The sequence below is a fragment of the Amblyraja radiata genome, chromosome 2, assembly GCF_010909765.2.
Source record: "Amblyraja radiata isolate CabotCenter1 chromosome 2, sAmbRad1.1.pri, whole genome shotgun sequence".
Taxonomy (NCBI): Eukaryota; Metazoa; Chordata; class Chondrichthyes; order Rajiformes; family Rajidae; genus Amblyraja; species Amblyraja radiata.
Genome location: NC_045957.1, coordinates 21,332,757 through 21,352,111, shown reverse-complemented (window position 1 = coordinate 21,352,111; position 19,355 = coordinate 21,332,757). Strand labels below are relative to the sequence as shown.

At 38.8% G+C, this 19,355-nt stretch overlaps 1 protein-coding gene across 3 annotated transcripts in view; it reads left to right on the top strand.

Moving 5' to 3' along the window:
• galnt4 (polypeptide N-acetylgalactosaminyltransferase 4) overlaps nt 1–19,138 on the top strand; it is a 37,342-nt gene extending 18,204 nt beyond the window's left edge. For all 3 annotated transcript variants that reach the window (XM_033042848.1, XM_033042856.1, XM_033042840.1), the window contains 10 exons: nt 1,231–1,664; nt 3,050–3,219; nt 4,646–4,835; nt 5,051–5,236; nt 7,767–7,884; nt 11,290–11,466; nt 11,909–12,040; nt 15,072–15,182; nt 16,417–16,569; nt 18,378–19,138. In XM_033042848.1, coding sequence (XP_032898739.1) covers nt 1,288–1,664; nt 3,050–3,219; nt 4,646–4,835; nt 5,051–5,236; nt 7,767–7,884; nt 11,290–11,466; nt 11,909–12,040; nt 15,072–15,182; nt 16,417–16,569; nt 18,378–18,506 — 1,743 coding nt within the window. In that variant the 5' untranslated portion in view covers nt 1,231–1,287 and the 3' untranslated portion in view covers nt 18,507–19,138. The remainder of the gene's footprint in view (nt 1–1,230; nt 1,665–3,049; nt 3,220–4,645; nt 4,836–5,050; nt 5,237–7,766; nt 7,885–11,289; nt 11,467–11,908; nt 12,041–15,071; nt 15,183–16,416; nt 16,570–18,377) is intronic.
• Nucleotides 19,139–19,355: the final 217 nt, after the last annotated feature.

Sequence of the window (19,355 nt, the reverse complement as noted above, 5' to 3'; positions counted from 1 at the left end):
TCCAGGGTGGAGACATCAAAGATTCGACGGCAAAGATTTAAGGTGAGATAGGCAAATTTTAAAAGAGATACGAGGGACAACATTTCTTTACAAAAGGCAGGTGTCTAGAAACTGCTGACAGGGTGGTCGTGGATGCAGTTTTGATCTTGATGTTTAAGATGCTTTTGAGTAGGCAAATGGATATGCAGAGAAAGGAGCAACATGGATCGTGTGCAAGCAGAAGAGATTAGTTTAACCTGACAACATATTTGAAATGGACACAGCAAGCCTCAGGGCCTGTTCCTGTGCTATACTGTTCTATGTCCTAAACAGGAATAAAGGAACTTAGATTTGGATTGGCCTTCATCAATCAGAGCATTGAGTATAGACGTTGGGAGATCATGTTGCAGTTATATAAGACATTGGTGAGGCTGCATTTAGAGTATTGCGTTCAGTTCTGGGCACTATGTGACAGGAAACATGTTGTTAAGTTGGAATGGGTGCAGAGAAGATTTTCAAAGATGTTGCCAGGACTTAAAGGTCTGAGTTATAGGGAGAGGTTGAGCAGGCTGGGACTATTCCCTGGAGTGCAGGAGGATGACAATGATCTTATAGAGGTGTATAAAATTATGAAAACAATAGATTGGCGAGATGTACAGTCTCTTGCCCGGAGTAGGGGAACCGAGAACCTGACGGCATCGGTTTAAGGTGAAGGGGGAAACATTTTACAGGAATCTGAGGGGTAGCTTTTTCACACACAGGGTGGTGAAAAAGCTGTCTGAAGAGTTAGTTGAGGCAGGGACTATCACAATATTTACGAAGCAATTAGATAGATAAATGGAAAGGACAGGGATATGGACCAAATGCAGGCAAGTGGGACTAGTGTAGATGGGATATGTTGGTCGGTGTGGGCAAGTTGGGCCGAAGGGCCTGTTTCCACACTATGACTATGATTCTATAACTTGATGAAGATAGGCATGGCAATGGTTTTGAGGTGAATTGGTTGCTTCAGTTCTGGAAGAATGACCATTAAATATAAATGATTATATATTTGTGAGGTGCAACGGTAAAAATGATATGTAGTAAAGCTGAAATTATATAGTGATGAACAATTGAGCTCAATGGGCATCTTTTGTGTTTGGAAATTCTAACATTGCTAAGTATTGTGTTCAATTGTAAATTTCAATATGTTTTTCAAAATTACATTTCAGGAGCCAACTAATCTGATTTCTGTGAATGTCTCCTTTTCAGAAATTCCAGCTCTATTCTGTGCCCAGGTGTCCACAAGGACAACTTTATTGAAGCATCATGAAGATCTCCATGAAACTAAAATGGGCTTGGATAGGGAAGAGCTGCATTCTAATCAGTTTACTATGGATTACTTATGTTATTGTTGAACTGTCAGTCTCTACATTCCCAAACTCTGCTGGACAGAGCAATGGTGAGGGCTGGAAGAACAAAGCTTATTCAAACGATGAGGAAAGTGAGGACCTGTCACGCCCAGTTTATGAGAAATCTGCTGTCAATATGTACAGTCCCGGGGAGATGGGTAAAGCTGTGCATCTGACATTAAATGCCGAGGAGAAAAAACAAGAGGAGGATAGTATTGAAAGATATGCTATTAATGTTTACATGAGTGACAAAATATCACTCCATCGCCATATCCAGGATGACCGAATGTATGAGTAAGTGTGTCTTTAAACTTTTGGTGGTGCATGATTAATTTGCCAAAGGAAATGTTGAAATTAGAGTTTAACTTTATTAGACATAGCATTGCTAGTTAAAGTTTAGTTTTTCTCTCCTCCACAACTGTGAATGGAATTAGTGTCTACAAATAAGGATTTAATAGTAAAAAGACACTGATGTTGTTGACTGCTATTCTTCACTAATACAGAAACCAATGCTTCTGATTTTACCTGACTTTGTTTATCTTATGTACAAGTTATTTTCTTTCATCATGGACCTAATCACTTGGTGCCTTTTCATAGCATGGTTGCTACAATCTAATTTGTTTATTTACATCAAGCTGTAAGAATTAGCAGGAAAAGAGTTATCTCCGAAGTAGGTTTATGAAAGTGCTTTCGTAAATCATCTTATCCAATGAAAAGACAAATCTCTAAAACTTAACATTGTGACTGCAAATGCAGGACATTTCTAATAGAAACATAACGTGCACAGCTAGCAGCTAAAGTAAAATGCTTTGAAAGTTTGGATGTGTACTCTATTCCACGACTCACTCGTGAACAAAAACATTTCAATCCATTTCCACAATAGCCTTTCACAGTTCAGTTTAGTTTATTGTCATGTATACCGAGGTACAGTGAAAAGCTTTTGTTGCGTGCTAACCAGTCAGCAGAAAGACAATACATGATTACCATCGATCCATTTACAGTGTTTAGATACAGGATAAGGGAATAATATTTATTGCACGGTAAAGCCAGCAAAGTCCGATCAAGGATGGTCCTAGGGTCACCAATGAGGCAGATAGTAGTTCAGCACTGCTCTCTGGTTGTGGTAGGATGATTCAGTTGCCTGATAACAGCTGGGGGAAACTGTCCCTGAATCTGCTGGTGCACGTTTTCACACTTCTATATCTTTTGCCCGATGGGAGAAGGAAGAAGAAGGAGTAGCCAGGGTGCAACTTGTCGTTGATCGTGCTGCTGGCCTTGTGGAGGCAGCGAGAGGTATAAATAGAGTCAACAGGAAATACTTTTTCAGTGACACAGGAGCAAGCCCTAGGTAAGGTAGGCACTAGGCAGTCAGTCGACTTTAAAGAATCGTAAAATCTGCGCATGCGCAGAAAATCGTAGAAAACCGCGCATGCGCAGATCGGTCCAGTAGGCACAGTTGACTTTTAAAAATCTTAAAAAACATGCATGCGCAGATTGGTCTCCTCTCCAGCAGCACACATGCTCGTAGTCCACGGTTCTTGCAGTTTTATGCAGTTCACAAACTGCACTCTTTAGTTGTATGGTCCATAAATTAAAACCAAAACTGTGTAGGAACCTCGGATTAAGTTGGTAATAATACACAATGTCCTTGATCATGTTTTTAATTTGCTTCATTTCAGATGCAAAACAAAGAAATACAACTATAGGAAGCTTCCTACAACTTCTGTAATTATTGCATTTTATAATGAAGCTTGGTCCACACTTCTCCGCACAATTCATAGTGTACTGGAAACCTCTCCTGCTGTTCTCCTGAAAGAACTCATACTAGTAGATGACTACAGTGATCGAAGTAAGGAACATGATCATTTTTTTCTATATTTATGCTTTATAATATTTTCATACCAAAAATTGGAAAGGACAAATGATTGAATCTCAAATTCTAAGTTATTGGCTCTTCTGCATTTTGAGGAACTAATTTCTATTTATTTCTTAATAAATGGGATTCTTCTCAATGCATTAGCATTGAAGATTTTTAGCTGGGAAGGTCTGTGCTGATGTGAACATCTGCAGCTGGAGTAGCAATAGCCGAGACTGACCTTGATGAGGTCAAAACAGACCAAGTTTTTCAATGTTGTCTGATAGCAATACAATACAATACAATACAATACGGGTTTATTCGTCAGCCTCGATGGACTCGTAATTTAAAACAAAATATCTGGTTTGATGAGGATAAAATGACATCTCAAAAGGCTCAATGTTCACTATTTTGGGGTCTGTGAATGATGATTGTTAAAATGCATATAACTTTTTTTTACTCAGTGCCTTGAAGAGGTTACATTGGTCAGGATGGGTAAGCTGAGTGAATGTTTGCAGATTTGTTTGTAAAGTTAGTTGTTAGAGAAATCCATCCAGTGTCATGCCCTTCAAGGTGAGACGATTATTAGATTGAGTGATGGTCACCCACTTTACAAAAAGAAAAATCAGGGTGGGGATGGCAATACTTGGTGAAGGTGTAAAGATGGGACCAGAGATAAATATTTATAAATGTAAGAAACATAATTTACTTATTTATAAAAATTAACTAAATTGATAGGGAACATAATGAAAGAATTGGGAAAGACTTGTTTGTACATTCCCCTCAATTTTCCAGTTATGATCCCTTTGTTTTGATGAGTTTTTCCAAAAATAACTCATGCCAAGCAAAGAAAATTCCATATTTTCAGGTTGTCTGTTCATGTGCAAGTTTGAACTGATGTTAATATAATGGCGCTGACAGTTTAGTTTAATTCAGGTCTGAACTGTTGTTGAAATAATTTCCAGCATTGGGTATCAGTGTGGCTACACATGTGTGCATGGGCCTCTGGGAGTGTAGTTTGCAACAATGCACTTGCATTATTTATATTAATTACATCGAATCAACTATCTTTCATCATAATTTCCACATTTTGCATGTTTCTCTGCTATTAATCATATTCATCATTTTTGCCGCTCTCTGGATATGCAAGTTCCATTTAAATTCTTAATTAATTTTAGGTGGCTACCGTCAACAATAAAACTCCAGTAATCTGTTGTCTCATTGTTTGGAAATCCTGATGGTTGATCATCTGGACCCCTCCCCCTCCCCCATTGTAATGTCAAACTGAATTGAAGTTGCTCTCATTATGTATAAATGTCATAGGAAGACACTAAATCAAGCCCCTGCTGCTTATGTATGTAGAAAAATGTGTATATTGCTGCACTGGCATGTTAAAGTAATTTGTTGTTAAATATTTTAGTTTATCTGAAGTCCCAACTGGAGCAATACATCAGTAACCTTCAGCGAGTACGGCTTATTCGAACCAATAAAAGGGAGGGACTGGTACGTGCTCGATTGATCGGTGCTACTTTCTCAACTGGAGAAGTGCTCACATTTCTGGATTGTCACTGTGAATGTGTCACTGGTTGGCTGGAGCCCCTGCTGGAGAGGTATGTTTTGCGCATTTATGTTGTACATTGTACTAAAATTATCACTGTTTTGACCAGGGCCCAGCTTGCCAACTAATTTTTTTGCAAATACACACAAGCCCATTTACGTACACGCCCATGCAGATGTATACGCCACAAGCATGCACATGCACACAGTGTTGTTGGATTTAAGTCTGTGGCTGTGTTTATTTTTGGAAATCTTTGTTTATTTTTAGGATTAGAGAGAATGAGACTGCAATTTTATGTCCAGTTATTGATACCATCGATTGGAACACTTTTGCATTTTACATGCAGACCGGAGAACCGATGATTGGTGGCTTTGACTGGCGCCTGACTTTCCAGTGGCATAGTGTTCCTGAGCATGAAAGAAATCGTAGGAAATCAAGAATTGACCCAATCAGGTAAATACTGTTGGTTAAAACTGTAATAGAACATATTCTTAAAATAGATTTTAAATAAAAGGTAGATTGAAGCAAATTAAATATATACAATAAATGAAATACAATGACTGTTTGAATTTAGAAAGCTGCAGGTTCAAGTTTTATAATACAAAAGTCAATTTTAACTGGAAAAAATCTGCAATTTAAAAAAAAAAAGTGAATTAGTTAGCAATGTATAATTTTAACAATAGATATTACACATGTGGTGGAATTAAAGAGCCTAATTGCATCCCACTCCAGCAGCAGCTGCATCTGGAAGCTGCCATCAATGGTACAAAGTATGCCACTGGGAGCAAATAAATGGAATTTGAAAGACATTTTTTTAAGAAAAAAAATCATATTATTTTGTTGTAAGATCTATGGCCTAAATCCTTGTAAAAATGCATATCCTGTTACACGTTGTCTTTGACACATTGATATACAGTGCCCTCCACAATGTTTGGGACAAAGACCACTGTATTCGCCTCTGTACTCCACAATTTGAGATTTGTAATAGAAAAAAAATCACATGTGGTTATAGTGCACATTGTCAGATTTTAATAAAGGCCATTTTTGTACATTTTAGTTTCACCATGTAAAAATTACAGCAGTGTTTATACATAGTCCCCCCCAATTCAGGGCACCATATTGTTTGGGACGCAGCAATGTCATGTAAATGAAAGTAGTCATGTTTAGTTTTTTGTTGCATATCCTTTGCATGCAATGACTGCTTGAAGTCTGCGATTCATACATCATCAGTTGCTGGGTGTCTTCTCTGGAGATGTTCTGCCAGACCTGTATTGCAGTCATCTTTAGCTTATGCTTGTTTCCCTTCAGAAGGGGCTAGTCCCTTTCAGTTTTCTCTTCAGCATATAAAATACATGCTCAATTGGGTTCAAATCGAGTGATTGACTTGGCAACTCAATAATTGACACTTTTTTAGCTTTGAAAAACTCATTTGTTGCTTCAGCAGTATGTTTGTGATCATTGTCTTTCTGTATAATGAACCGCCAGCCAATGAGTTTTGAGGCATTTGTTTGAACTTGAGCATATAGGATGTGTCTATACACTTCATAATTCATTATGCTACTACCATCAGCAGTTGTTTCATCAATGAAGATAAGTTAGCCAGTACCTTCAGCAGCCATACATGCCCAGGCCATAACACCCCCACCACTGTGTTTCACAGATGAGGTGGTATGCTTTGGATCTTGGGCAGTTCCTTCTCTCCTCCATACTTTGCTCTTGCCATCACTCTGATATATGTTAATCTTCGTCTCATCTGTCCATAAGACCATTTTCCAGAACTGTGGTTGCTCTTTTAAGTTCTTCTTGGCAAACTATAACCTGGCCATTCTATTTTTGCGGCTAACCAGTGGTTTGCATCTTGCAGTGTAGCTTCTGTATTTCTGTTCATGTAGTCTTCTGTGGACAGTGGTCATTGACAAATCCACACCTGACTCCTGAAGTGTATTTCTGATCTGTCGGACAGGTGTTTGGGGATTTTTCTTTATTATAGAGAGAATTCTTCTGTCATCAGCTGTGGAGGTCTTCCTTGGCCTGCCAGTCCCTTTGCGATTAGTAAGCACACCAGTGCTCTCTTTTTTCTTAATGATGTTCCAAACAGTTGATTTTGGTAAGCCTAAGGTTTGGCTGATGTCTCTAACAGTTTTATCCTTGTTTCTCAGTCTCATAATGGTTTCTTTGACTTTCATTGGCACAACTTTGGTCCTCACGTTGATAAACAGCAATAAAAGTTTCCAAAGGTGATGGAAAGACTGGAGGAAAGACTAGATGCTGAGAGCTCTCTTATATCTGCATTAAGGAGGTAATTAAACCAACCTGAGCAATTACGAACGCCTGTGAAGCCAAGTGTCCCAAACGTTATGGTGCCTGAAATGGGGGGACTATGTATAAACACAGCTGTAATTTCTACATGGTGAAACCAAAATGTATAAACTACCCTTTAATAAAATCTGACTGTGCACTTTAATCACATTTTTATTTTCTATTGCAAATCTCAAATTGTGGAGTACAGAGGTAAATAAATAAATGATGGATCTTTCTCCCATACCTTATGGAGGGCACTGTATGGTTCCATAGTCATTATTCATATTCCATTAAATTGTCTTGGTGACTGCTGCTGCAGTGGGATGAGAGTTGGATGGCGACTGATGACAAGGTTTATGGCCATAAGTAATGGCACCGAGCCAAGTTCTGTCTCCACCACCATCAAAATCGCTAGATAAGGTGCTGAATTATATATTTCTCTCATCCTAGCCCATTGAAGTTGAAACTAATTGTGGTGCTGTGGTTGCTGCTCAAGTTTAGATCAGCTAACTCAATGCATGCCAAGCAATTCTGTCAAGGCTCTTTGATCTCTTGTGTTGTCTTGGCGACCCTGGATCTTATAACTTCAAAACAATTATAATCAATTCATTTCCTTTTTTCAATTGTTTCATTTTATAGAAACAAATAAGCATGCACAGCCTAAAAATTAATCTCCTCTCAGGTCACCAACTATGGCCGGAGGGCTGTTTGCAGTCAGTAAAAAGTACTTTGAATACCTGGGCACCTATGATACAGGGATGGAAGTATGGGGAGGTGAGAATTTAGAACTGTCTTTTAGGGTAAGTATTAAGCCATGCAATCTATTTAAAGTTGCACTATTTTGACCCAACACATGCACTCCATGCCTACTTTTATCTTCACTACAGTGTGTATCTGTAGGCATATTAATTGTTCCTAATAAGCAGAAAAATAACTGACAGAGTTGTTCTTATTGACTTTTCCTTATTATAGAATAGTACAGCACAGAAATAGGTCATTTCGTTCAAGTTCAGTGTCTTGCTCACTCCCACTACTACCCCATTGACTGTTATCAACCGAAAAACAATACATTTGTATTTCCCTTCAGAATATGTTTGTTTGTGATCCGCACCTTTATTGTGCATGAATAATAATGAGGACTGGGATGTTTTGCTGTTGAATTGTTTGTGATTGAAGCTTTCCTCCTTGAATATACTTTCCACTACTGGCATAATACAAATCATCATGTGACAGTGTAAAATAACTGAAATGTTAAGTATATTTCTCATTCCAGAGATGCAGCCTGACTTGTTGGATATTTCCAAAATATTTAGTACTTATTTTAGATTACCAGCGTCTGCTATATTTTCACTGTGACAGTGTCTTGTTGCAGTGCTGCTACTTTTTACCATTGTAAGCACTTTTTGTTCCACTGCTAGATTTCTTCCTTTTCCCTACAGCGGCACAAGGGGATATGGTCCATATATTTCTGAGCAGGTCCTCGGCGATTACCTGCTTCCTTAAAGGTAGACAAAAATGCTGGAGAAACTCAGCGGGTGAGGAAACGTCTATGGAACGAAGGAATAGACGATGTTTTGGAGCGAGACCTTTCTTCAGACTGATGTGGGAAGGGCGGGAAAAAGAAAGGAAGAGGCGGAGACTGTATGCTGCGGGAGAGCTGGAAAGGGGAAGGAAAGGAGGGAGAAAGCAAGGACTACCTGAAATTGGAGGTCAATGTTCATACCGCTGGGGTGTAAACTACCCAAGCGAAACATGAGATGCTCCTCCAATTTGCGGTGGGACTCACTCTGGCCATGGAGGAGGCCCAGGGCAGAAAGGTCGGTTTCGGAATGGGAAGGGGAGTTGAAGTGCTGAGCCACCGGGAGATCAGGTTGGCTTTTGCGAACTGAGCGGAGGTGTTGGGCGAAGCGATCGCCAAGCCTGTGCTTGGAAACCCTGGTGAGAGTCTCATCTACAGTCTCCTCTATATCCCGTAGTTCCGCTCTCACTCCCCATCCTTCCCCACTCGTAACAAGGACAGTCCCCCTTGTCCTCACCTTCCACCCTACCAGCCGTCAAATACAACAGATAATCCTCCGACATTTTTGCCACCTTGAACGGGATCCCACCACTGGCCACATCTTCCCATCTCCTCCCCTTTCGGCTTTCCGCAGAGACCGTTCCTTTCGTAACTCCCTGGTCAATTCGTCCCTTCCCACCCAAACCACCCCCGCCCCTGGTACTTTCCCTTGCAACGCCAGGAAATACTATACTTGTCGCTTTACCTTCCCCCTCGACTCCATCTAAGGACCTAAGCAGTCTTTCCAGGTGAGTTTCACGTGCATCTCCTCCAACCTCATCTATTGCATCCGCTGTTCCAGGTGTCAACTGCTCTACATTGGTGAGACCAAGTGCAGGCTTGGCGATCGCTTCGCCCAACACTCCGCTCAGTTCGCAAAAGCCAACCTGATCTCCCGGTGGCTCAGCACTTCAACTCCCCTTCCCATTCCGAAACCGACCATTCTGTCCTGGGCCTCCTCCATGGCCAGAGTGAGTCCCACCACAAATTGGAGGAGTAGCACCACATATTTTGCTTGGGTAGTTTACACACCAGTGGTATGAACATTGACTTTTCCAATTTCAGGTAGTCCTTGCTTTCTCCCTCCTTCCCAGCTCTCCTACAGCCTACTGTCTCCGCCTCTTCCTTTCTTTTTCCCGCCACCCCTCCACATCACTGAAGAAGGGTCTCGTTCTGAAACGTCGCCTATTCCTTCGCTCCATAGATGCTGCCGCACCCACTGAGTTTCTCCAGCATTTTTGTCTACCTTCGATTTTTCCAGCATCTGCAGTTCTTTCTTAAACACCTGCTTCCTTAAGCTCTCTTCTAAATCCCCTGCACTTCACCCTTGCTATTCTTTCATAGACACTTTTTATCTTGACATAATCCAAAATTAATTGCCTGTAACGATAGTTGAAATGGGATCAATCACTAATTTCAAATGGGACTTTGATAGGCACTTGAAAGGAAACAATTTGCAGGACTGTGGAATACTTTGGTGTGTCAAACCAGGGTTTGCACAGTAAGTAGTAGAGCCCTGGAGTGTGTTACAGGACGGAGATCTGAGAGTGCAGGTTTATGGTTCCCTAAAAGTGGTGAGTTAAGTGGACAGTTTGGTGTGGAAGGTCTTTGGCATGCTTGCCTTCACTGGCAAGGGTATTGAGTACAGAATTGTGATATCATGATGGTTCTGGTCATCCAGCTTTCATAAGGATGTCATGATATAGGGATGGGAAGGTTTTAGAGGGCTATGGGATTCCTTTGTGTGGCACAGATACCTCTAAAACGCACAACATTCTTCAACTCCTTTTATAAAGAAAAATAAAATGAAATCATCTTAGGGTTGGTGAGTAGGGCACATGTTGGTCATCGTGGACTTCCAACATGTGGACTTCCAACTATTCATGTGCCTTTCTAATGGCTTAAATGTTGCCATCATATCTGCTTCCACCACCATCTCTGGCAGCATATTCCATTCTCAATCAAAAAACTTAACTTTCCTCTTTCTCATCATAAATGCATGCACTTTAGTATTAGACATTTCCATCCAGGGAATGTCTTTCATAATTTTATATACTTGTCCTCTGACATCAGAGTAAACAATCAAAGTTGGCCTGTTTTTGTGCTAAATGTGTGATTCTATGACAGTCACAAGAACATTCTAGGCATTGAGAGAATTGGATCTTGTAACTGTGTTTTCACATCTCAATGTTCAAGGAAACAAACAAACTGTATGCCGTCCATTTACTTAGATTTTATGCCACAGTCAACTAGCCAGGGCTTGAGCCTAAGCAGAATATTAATGTCGCACCAGAGTTGACAACACTACACAACTCAACTTCATCTTTTCAAACTCTGGTCTTCTGAACATATCCACTTACCTGATGGTTGTACCTATAACTGCCTAGTTTGAGGAAACTTAACCGCGCTATTCCTTTGTCCCTAACCCTCTTTAAATAATATTTTGGTGATAGGTCCTACAATGGTCTTACGATAATATTACCATTTTTAAAGGTCTATAAATCTAACTTAAAGAGCAACTGGGCATGATAGGCTGAATTGTCCCCTGTTTGCATAGTACTGTTTTATCATTCCCTTCAATGGTATGATTGTGAGTACTTTGGAAATGGTAAATCTTGTGTTAAATTGTTTTGAAATTGCTTCAAAGGTGTGGCAATGCCAAGGCTCCTTGGAAATCCATCCATGTTCACATGTTGGCCATGTTTTTCCAAAGCGAGCTCCATATGCTCGACCAAACTTCCTGCAGAACACTGTGCGAGCAGCTGAGGTGTGGATGGATGAATACAAAATACATTTTTACTATCGAAATCCGCCTGCTAGAAAGGTAATGAATTATAAGACACCAGTCTTTGGGGACATCTTACGTAGTTTACAGTGGAATTCTATGCTCTTCTACAGTGGCATAATTTCCCTGAGTGTGTCATGGAGCCTACTGGGTGGTAACGAGCATAACCAACAGGAGAACAGAGACCGATGCAATATTTGTAACAAAACCGTAATTTAATTCATCAAGAAAATGGAAACCAAGTAACACAAGCACTGTGCTTTTCAAAAGAGACTGTTCTAGATTACAAAAAAAAACCCAGATAATCTGGATGGAAAATGAAGGTTCTATTCTATTTAAATTCTATTTAGTTTTTTGTCTGTTGATCAATGTCCCAGATTCCTCCAGCATTGGCACTGAATGCTTTTAAAGAATGAAACAACTGCAATTGATTTGTGAGGTTGAGAATTGTTTGCTACAGAAGATTTTTGTTTCATTGCAGGAAAAATATGGCGATATTTCTGAAAGGAAACTACTCCGAGATCGTTTGCAGTGTAACAGTTTCCACTGGTATTTGGAGACCATATACGCAGAATTGCATGTACCAGAGGATCGTCCCAACTGGCATGGGGCGGTAAACAGTAGCATTATTATTATTTCTCCCAAATTCATTTCTAACACTGTTTGATAGTCTGCAACATAGCTCCCTCCTGCCTTTTAGGGGATTAAAAATTTTTTTTTTTAAAGCTATTGGGAAAGGCAAGGAAATAGAAATATATGGATATCTTACTGAGGGAACTGATGGGCTGAAAAGCCTTGTGCTGTAAAAGGTGAATGCAGCACAGATTTCTGAAATAATTGGGATTTGGAGAATATTTTGCCTTGTTATTTTATTTCTATGTTGTAACAAAACATCATGGAATTTGCAGCTGTAGAAATGGAACATTGTAACATATTCTGTGCTGCTCTTTTCCATTGCCATTGTCTAATCTCACTTTCCCAAGCTACTCCCACACTCCTTTTTAATATCCCCTCTCTATTTTGTCAAGTTCTACCAGCCGGCTCACGAACTAGCTATTTGAGCCCAACCTGAAGTCCTGACCCAAATGGTCTCCATTAGATAATACTCCTCATAATACTCCTCACAATACTCATCATAATGTTGCCCATCTCACTCCATATCTTGGCTCATCTGCTGCAGGAGACTGACAGCCTGACGTGTTCTGACTGTCTTCCCTATCTATGCCTCTCTTAATTTTATATACTTCTTGCAGATCTTCCTGCAAACTCTGACGATCCAGGGAAAACAATCCAGGTTTGTCCAATCACTCCGTTATAGTTGGTACCTTCTTATATAGGCAATATTCTGGTAAATCTCCTCTTCACCTATTGAAAGACTCCACGTCCTTCTTGTAATAGATCAACCTGAACTACACACTACTTCAAATACAGCCAAACTAAAGTCCTCTGAAGTTGCAACATGACTTCCTGACTCTTGCCATAAACTCATGCCAAACATACCTTACACCTTCTTTACCACTCTATCTACTTGTGTTGCACTTACAGTAAGGCATGGACTTGTACCCCAAGATCACTCTGCAAATCAGTACTATTGAGGGTTTTGCCACTAACTGTATACAATGTCACATAAGTAATGAAATTCACTAGGTACAGTGAAATTCCTTTTTTTGCAAACCGTTCAATAACAGTCTTGCCATATATAAGCACAATCCTATTTAAGTACAAGAATGTAAGAATTGTAGATTACACCGAGGCAGTGGACGTTTTGTCATGTTTCCAGTGCCATCTTATATCCTTCAAGGTTGTTGAAAATGTAGAGTTGTCTTGGCAGCTGCACTGAGTTAGAGTTGCAAGAGTTGGCCTGGTGATGCTATTGGTGGCCTCCACCTCTGCTCTACCACTCCATGCCGCTGCAGGCCTCTGCCTTCTATGGGTAAGCCAGTTCAAATCGAAACAATTAAATAAATACATCTTAATTTTCTGGCTTATCCTAATATAAGGGACTTTTTCAAATCCTCTCCAATGGCTCCCCAGCTGCGGAAATGAAATTCACTGGCCTGTAATTTCCTGGATTATCTCCACTTCCCTTTAGAAACAGAGGAACATTTGCTATTCTCCAATCCCCTGGAACCTCACCTGTGTCTAGAGAAGATACAAAGATTTTTGTCAATGCCTGCAATCTCGTGCCTCTCTCCATAACCTGGGATAGATCTGGCTCTGGGGTATTGTCCACCTTGGTGCTTTTCAAGAAACTCGGCAACATAATTTTCTTGATTTCAAACTGCCCTTGGATATAGGTCGAACACAAAATGCTAGAGTAACATAGTGGGTCAGGCAGCAACTTTCGAGGACATGGACAGATGACCTTTTGGATTGGGACCTTACTTCAGACTACAGAATGTTGCCAGACCCGCTAATCTACTCCAGCACTTTGTGTTCTATGCAAGATTCCAGCATTTGCAGTTGTCCAGCATATTAGTAGTTTACTGTCCTCCATATTTGTCTCCTTGATGAATACAGATGCAAAGTACTTGTTAAGAACTATGCATATATCCTCTGACTCCATGCATAAATTCCCTCCTTTATACTATTACGGTCCTACTTTCTCTGGTTATTCTCTTGCATTTTAATGTGCGTGAAAAAAGTATTGGGATTTTCTTTAATGAAAGTCGCCAATTACTTTTTATAGCTCATTTCTACCCTTCCGATTGCCTGATTGCTTTATATTCCTCAAATGTCCTGTCTGATTTCATCATCTTTAACCTTACATATTTTTGACTAAATTTACAACCTCGGGTCATTCAAGGTGCCTGTACCTTGCCATCGCTATCCCTTACTGGAACATGCTGGTCATGAACTCTGATCAATTAGTCTTTAAACGACTTCCTCTGATGTGACTTACCCAATAAGAGTGGCTTCCAATTTAGTTTCCCTAGCACCCGCCTAACAATGTTGTAGTCTTCCTTGCCCCAATTTAATTAATTTTGCCAAGATCCAGACTTATCCTTATTGACAACTATCTCAAAACTTAAGGAGTTGTGATACTGTTCCCAAAATTCTCTTCCATTTAAACACCAGTGACCTGACCAGGCTCATTTCCCAGTACAAGGTCCAGAATGATGTCTCCTTGAGTTGGATTATCCACATACTTGTTTAAGAAACCCTCTTGGATACACCCAACAAATTTTGTACCGTCCAAGCTGTTTGCATTTGGGGAAATCCCAGTCAATATTGGGAAAGTTAAAGTCACCCAGTGTGGCAACTCTGTTTTTGCGTCTTTCCTTAATCAGTCTACATAGATGTTTATATTCCGCTGGCGATTGAGAGGCCTATGATATAATCCCATTTGAGTGATTGCACCATTCTTATTTTTGAGGTCCACCCATAATAAAATATGAAAATGAATGTTCTTCTGGGTTCTCGATTTCCAAGAATAAACAGGTCTTGGATCTATTTTCAAAATCTCAATTTTCAGGGAAAAACCATTGGTGTGACCTCATCGAAATGAATAGATTTTGAGCTGATAACCAGAGGTTAAGTAGAAGTGGAATGATAATGTTGTATTTCTAGAATGCGGGAAGACTTGATCTATTGCAGAATATGTATTTACCTGGTAATTTTAATCAATGGGACATTGCTTCCAGATTCGCTCGGAAGGGGTTCGTTCTGAATGCCTGGATTACAATGCACCAGATCATAGCCCTACAGGAGCACATCTGTCCTTGTTTGGATGCCATGGTCAAGGAGGTAATCAGGTAGATGCCATGGCTTCTGGAATCATTCACACCTAGTGTATTTCTAATTACCTATTGAAGAATATTTAAAAAAAAAATTTGCTTATTGTAAATAGAGCTTTTGTGTATTTTCAAGATAATGATTAGTAAAAAGTGTGAATATCATGACACACAATGCAAGAAAACATGGCTTTTATTGCTATTTACAGAAGATTATGAAACTTTTAATATATCTCTTGCGGTTTCAAAGTACAGGGAAGTGAGAAAATGCTTTTTGAAGAACTGTTGGCTGTATTCTGCTTGCCTCTCAAAAGTAATAGCATAGATTGTGATTTTGTATTATGAATAGATAGTGATAACATGTGCTGAGACTTCCCTTGCAGTTATGAATGCACACATTTCCTTCGGATCATTTATGAATGTTACTCTTTTTTCTGAATAAGGCTTTGAGCATAATGGGTACAGCTAGTTGGAAAACCACAGCACAATAGACAATAGGTGCAGGAGTAGGCCATTCGGCCCTTCAAGCCAGCACGCCATTCAATGTGATCATGGCTGATCATCCCCAGCAGTACCCCATTTCCGCCTTCTCCCTTTATCCCCTGACTCCGCTACCTTTAAGAGCTCCATCTAGCTCTCTCTTGTAAGTATCCAGAGAACCGGTCTCCACCAGGGCTCTGAGGCAGAGAATTCCACAGTCTCACAACTCTCTGTGTGAAAAAGTGTTTCCGTGTTTCCGTTCTAAATGGCTTATTCCTTATTCTTAAACTGTGTCCTGATTCTGGGCACATACTCTTTCTTTACTTTTGTGCGTTTATACCTTGTCAAGGAGACAAAAGAGATGCATTTTTTAAAATAATAATTTCACATCCCTCAAGTGGTGAATCTGCCATATTAATTGTATTATACATAATCATATTACATATAACGTGTCATGGATGTAAATGGCATTATGGTATCACCTCATTGGATGATCCTTGGATCTCACTTCCAATAGGTTGCCTCCCAATGGACAATGTTTCTTATTTGGACATCATCAGCACATGGTGAATGCGTATTGTGTCTTACATTGTGTTGGTTAATAATAACTATGATTGAACATGATCATTAACTGAGCAGCTGTAATAGAATAATAGTATGCTTATTTTAATTCTGTGTATGTAAATTATAGATGAATAAAAATCTTTTAATAGAAGAGTTGTTGATTTTAATACTTTCAGGTTATGTTTCATACATTTTTCTTTAACAAAATCAGTATTTTGAATATACATCCAAAAAGGAAATTCGATTTAATTCTGTGACTGAACTATGTGCGGAAGTAACCGAAGGACAAAGTACCATTGGAATGAAGTTTTGTCCATCAGATTATTCCCCTGTTCCAGATTCCATTATATGGGAATTTAAACCGGTAAGTAATTATGATTAACAATAAGGAAAATAGATTAAAGTAAATTAACATTTAAATATGAATCCAGCAATCAAGTTGACAATTTTCCTCTTCACTGTACCTCTGTTCACTCTCACTGTATGCATTTAATATTCCAATTTGTTAAATGGTGATGCACACACATGCACAGAATACTGTTTCCGTTTCCTACCTCAAACAGGTCGATGTGACAGGGAGACAGATGTTTATTTATGATCTGTTCTGTCATTGCCTTTGTGAATTTGAAAATAAAGTTGGATCGAGCATGTTGTTATAGACCTAGTAATTTGGCTTTAGCCAATTTCATGCATGAGCACACTCATGACATTCATGACTTTGCCGTACAATGTAAATACAGTGAAATAACTCTGTTTGGTGAGTCAGAAGAGTGGTCCATCAGTCAGCAAACTGGAAATCTGTTCATTCAGTTTTCTAAACTTCAAGATTCTTATCTTTAAAACTAACAGTGGGGAACTGCTGATGTATTGGATTATTGGAACAAAATGACGATTCATGAAAGTTGAGGGTGAATGGATAAGGTTTTAGCGTGTTGCAAAGTAAAATTCTTTGAACTTCAAGGTTTGGTGAAAATATTTTAATTTAGTTTTGTGAGACATATGCACTCAATCATTACATACACCTGCAGGCACATTAAAAGTATCAATAAAGAAAATATATCATTGATTCTTATTAATAAATGTGGATGGAGGAATATTGCTTTGGAAATCAGAAAAGTAAGTTAAGTGTATGGAGAAATCATGCCTTTGTCCAAAATTACTAACGTGAATGTGATACAGGAAAGGAGTTTTGCTTTGGCTGTTCCTGAAGTGGGATAATGATTCTGTTTTTGGAAAGCAAAAGTGGAAAATATAAAGCTTCTAGGGACAGGTACTCTCCAGTAATAAATGGGTTCCTTTCTGACAGATGTCCGTAAGTCGACTTTGTCTGTAAATTGGAAAATATACAATCACTCACTATGAGAATCATTGTATTGTAATGAATGGCATCACAAGCACAGAAAGACTGATAAATAATAATTACTAAGAGTGAAGGGAAAGAGTAAACTAATTTAAAAATGAACCTTTGTATGAAAGTCCGACTTCTAAATTTAAAATATTATGGAAGAGCCTATGTAGGAGTGACATAAGTCAGAAGTTAATAAACCAGAGACGGCCTGTATTTGGATCCCCCAAACCGTTTCTGTTATTCATTTACAAACTGTCCATCTGTCATTATCAAGGCACAGTAAATCAGCTTTACTTTGTGCTATGTTTGAACTTGGGGAATTTGGAAGTCAGAAGAATGCATGGCTGCTCAGTATTTATATCAGCAAATATAACCAATACTAAACATTCTACCTGGTGATTTATAAAAATGGTTTATTCAACCATGCAAGCACTGTGAAAGGCAAATTTTACATTGGAGGCTTTTGCTGTACAATGGTGTTTGATCTTTGACCCACAGTGAAAAAAAGTTTCTGAAAACATTATGAATAATTTTGAGCATTTGAATTGGAAATTGTAGTGCCAAAGGAATCTATTTGTACATAAACGTTTCATTTTATCACTCCTTGCTTTTACATTTTTCACATAGTATCCCGTGAAAAGGAATTGGCTAATACGTTTATAATTCTTTTTGTAATAAAGCATTTTGTGTTGCAATATGTCACTATATGAGGGGAAATAAATATTTGAACTGCCTCTTCATTCTTCGATAGATAGTGTTGAATCTGTGGTTGCATTGTTACTGCTTGTATGTGTAGAGAATAAAGTTGTCTTATTTATTCACAGGATGGAACGATCTTCCAACCCAAGTCTAATAAGTGCATAAGTACTTACCATACGGCTGAAGGACGGATGGATGTTGAAATGAGACTTTGCAATTCACTAGACAATAATCAAATCTGGCATTTTGAATAGAAGAGTTAGACGCAATTTTACACAGAAAACTCTCAAGATACTTTGGCCTTATCTGTCGAAGTGAGATTATTGCTACAGTTAATATTTAACGCGCACAAGTTAAATGCAAATTGTATCACCATTGTGCCTTATGATGTGTGTGAAAGAGATGATGGTAGGGCAGGTTTGGGTGGATGAAGACGTGGTTTAATTATGAATGCACGTCATTCTGCGTGCTATTTGTTTTTTTGTGCCTGAATCTTGGCTTCAATGTATGAGTTTTGATTTTTTTTTCCTCTTCTCTCACCACTAATCTGTTTTGTTGACTTGAATGAGTTTATATTGCTATGTAATTTGTGAAATCTGGCATGATTTGCCTTATTTTGAAAAGGGAAAAAGATTGCAGGCTACAATCAAGAACTAATTAAATAATTCACTGTTTCAGAATGTGAAGAGAAATTTTAGGTTGAATTTCTACTGAATTTAAAAAATGTGGTTCAGCATACAAATTATGATAAGGTTAAAAATGGTTATGATTTGATAGCCACTTACAATGCAGGAGCAAAGGGAAAGAATGTCTAATGCAAACTAAAAACACATGAAATGAACTGCTGTTTTGGAATTCTAAGAATAAATTATCATTGTTTTAAAATCCTTGCTGTGTTGATATCAGTTCAAATAATCAAAGAGCTACTGATGTTTTTATAAAGAAATCCAAAATACTTTAACTAAATGATCTTGCATAAAACTCTACATTTTCAAAATATTATCAAGATATCCATTTTTTTGACCCACTAACCTTCATGATGTGGATATGAATCCAGACAAATATTTGTTATTTTTATCTGTTGGTTAATGTCAGTTGGACAT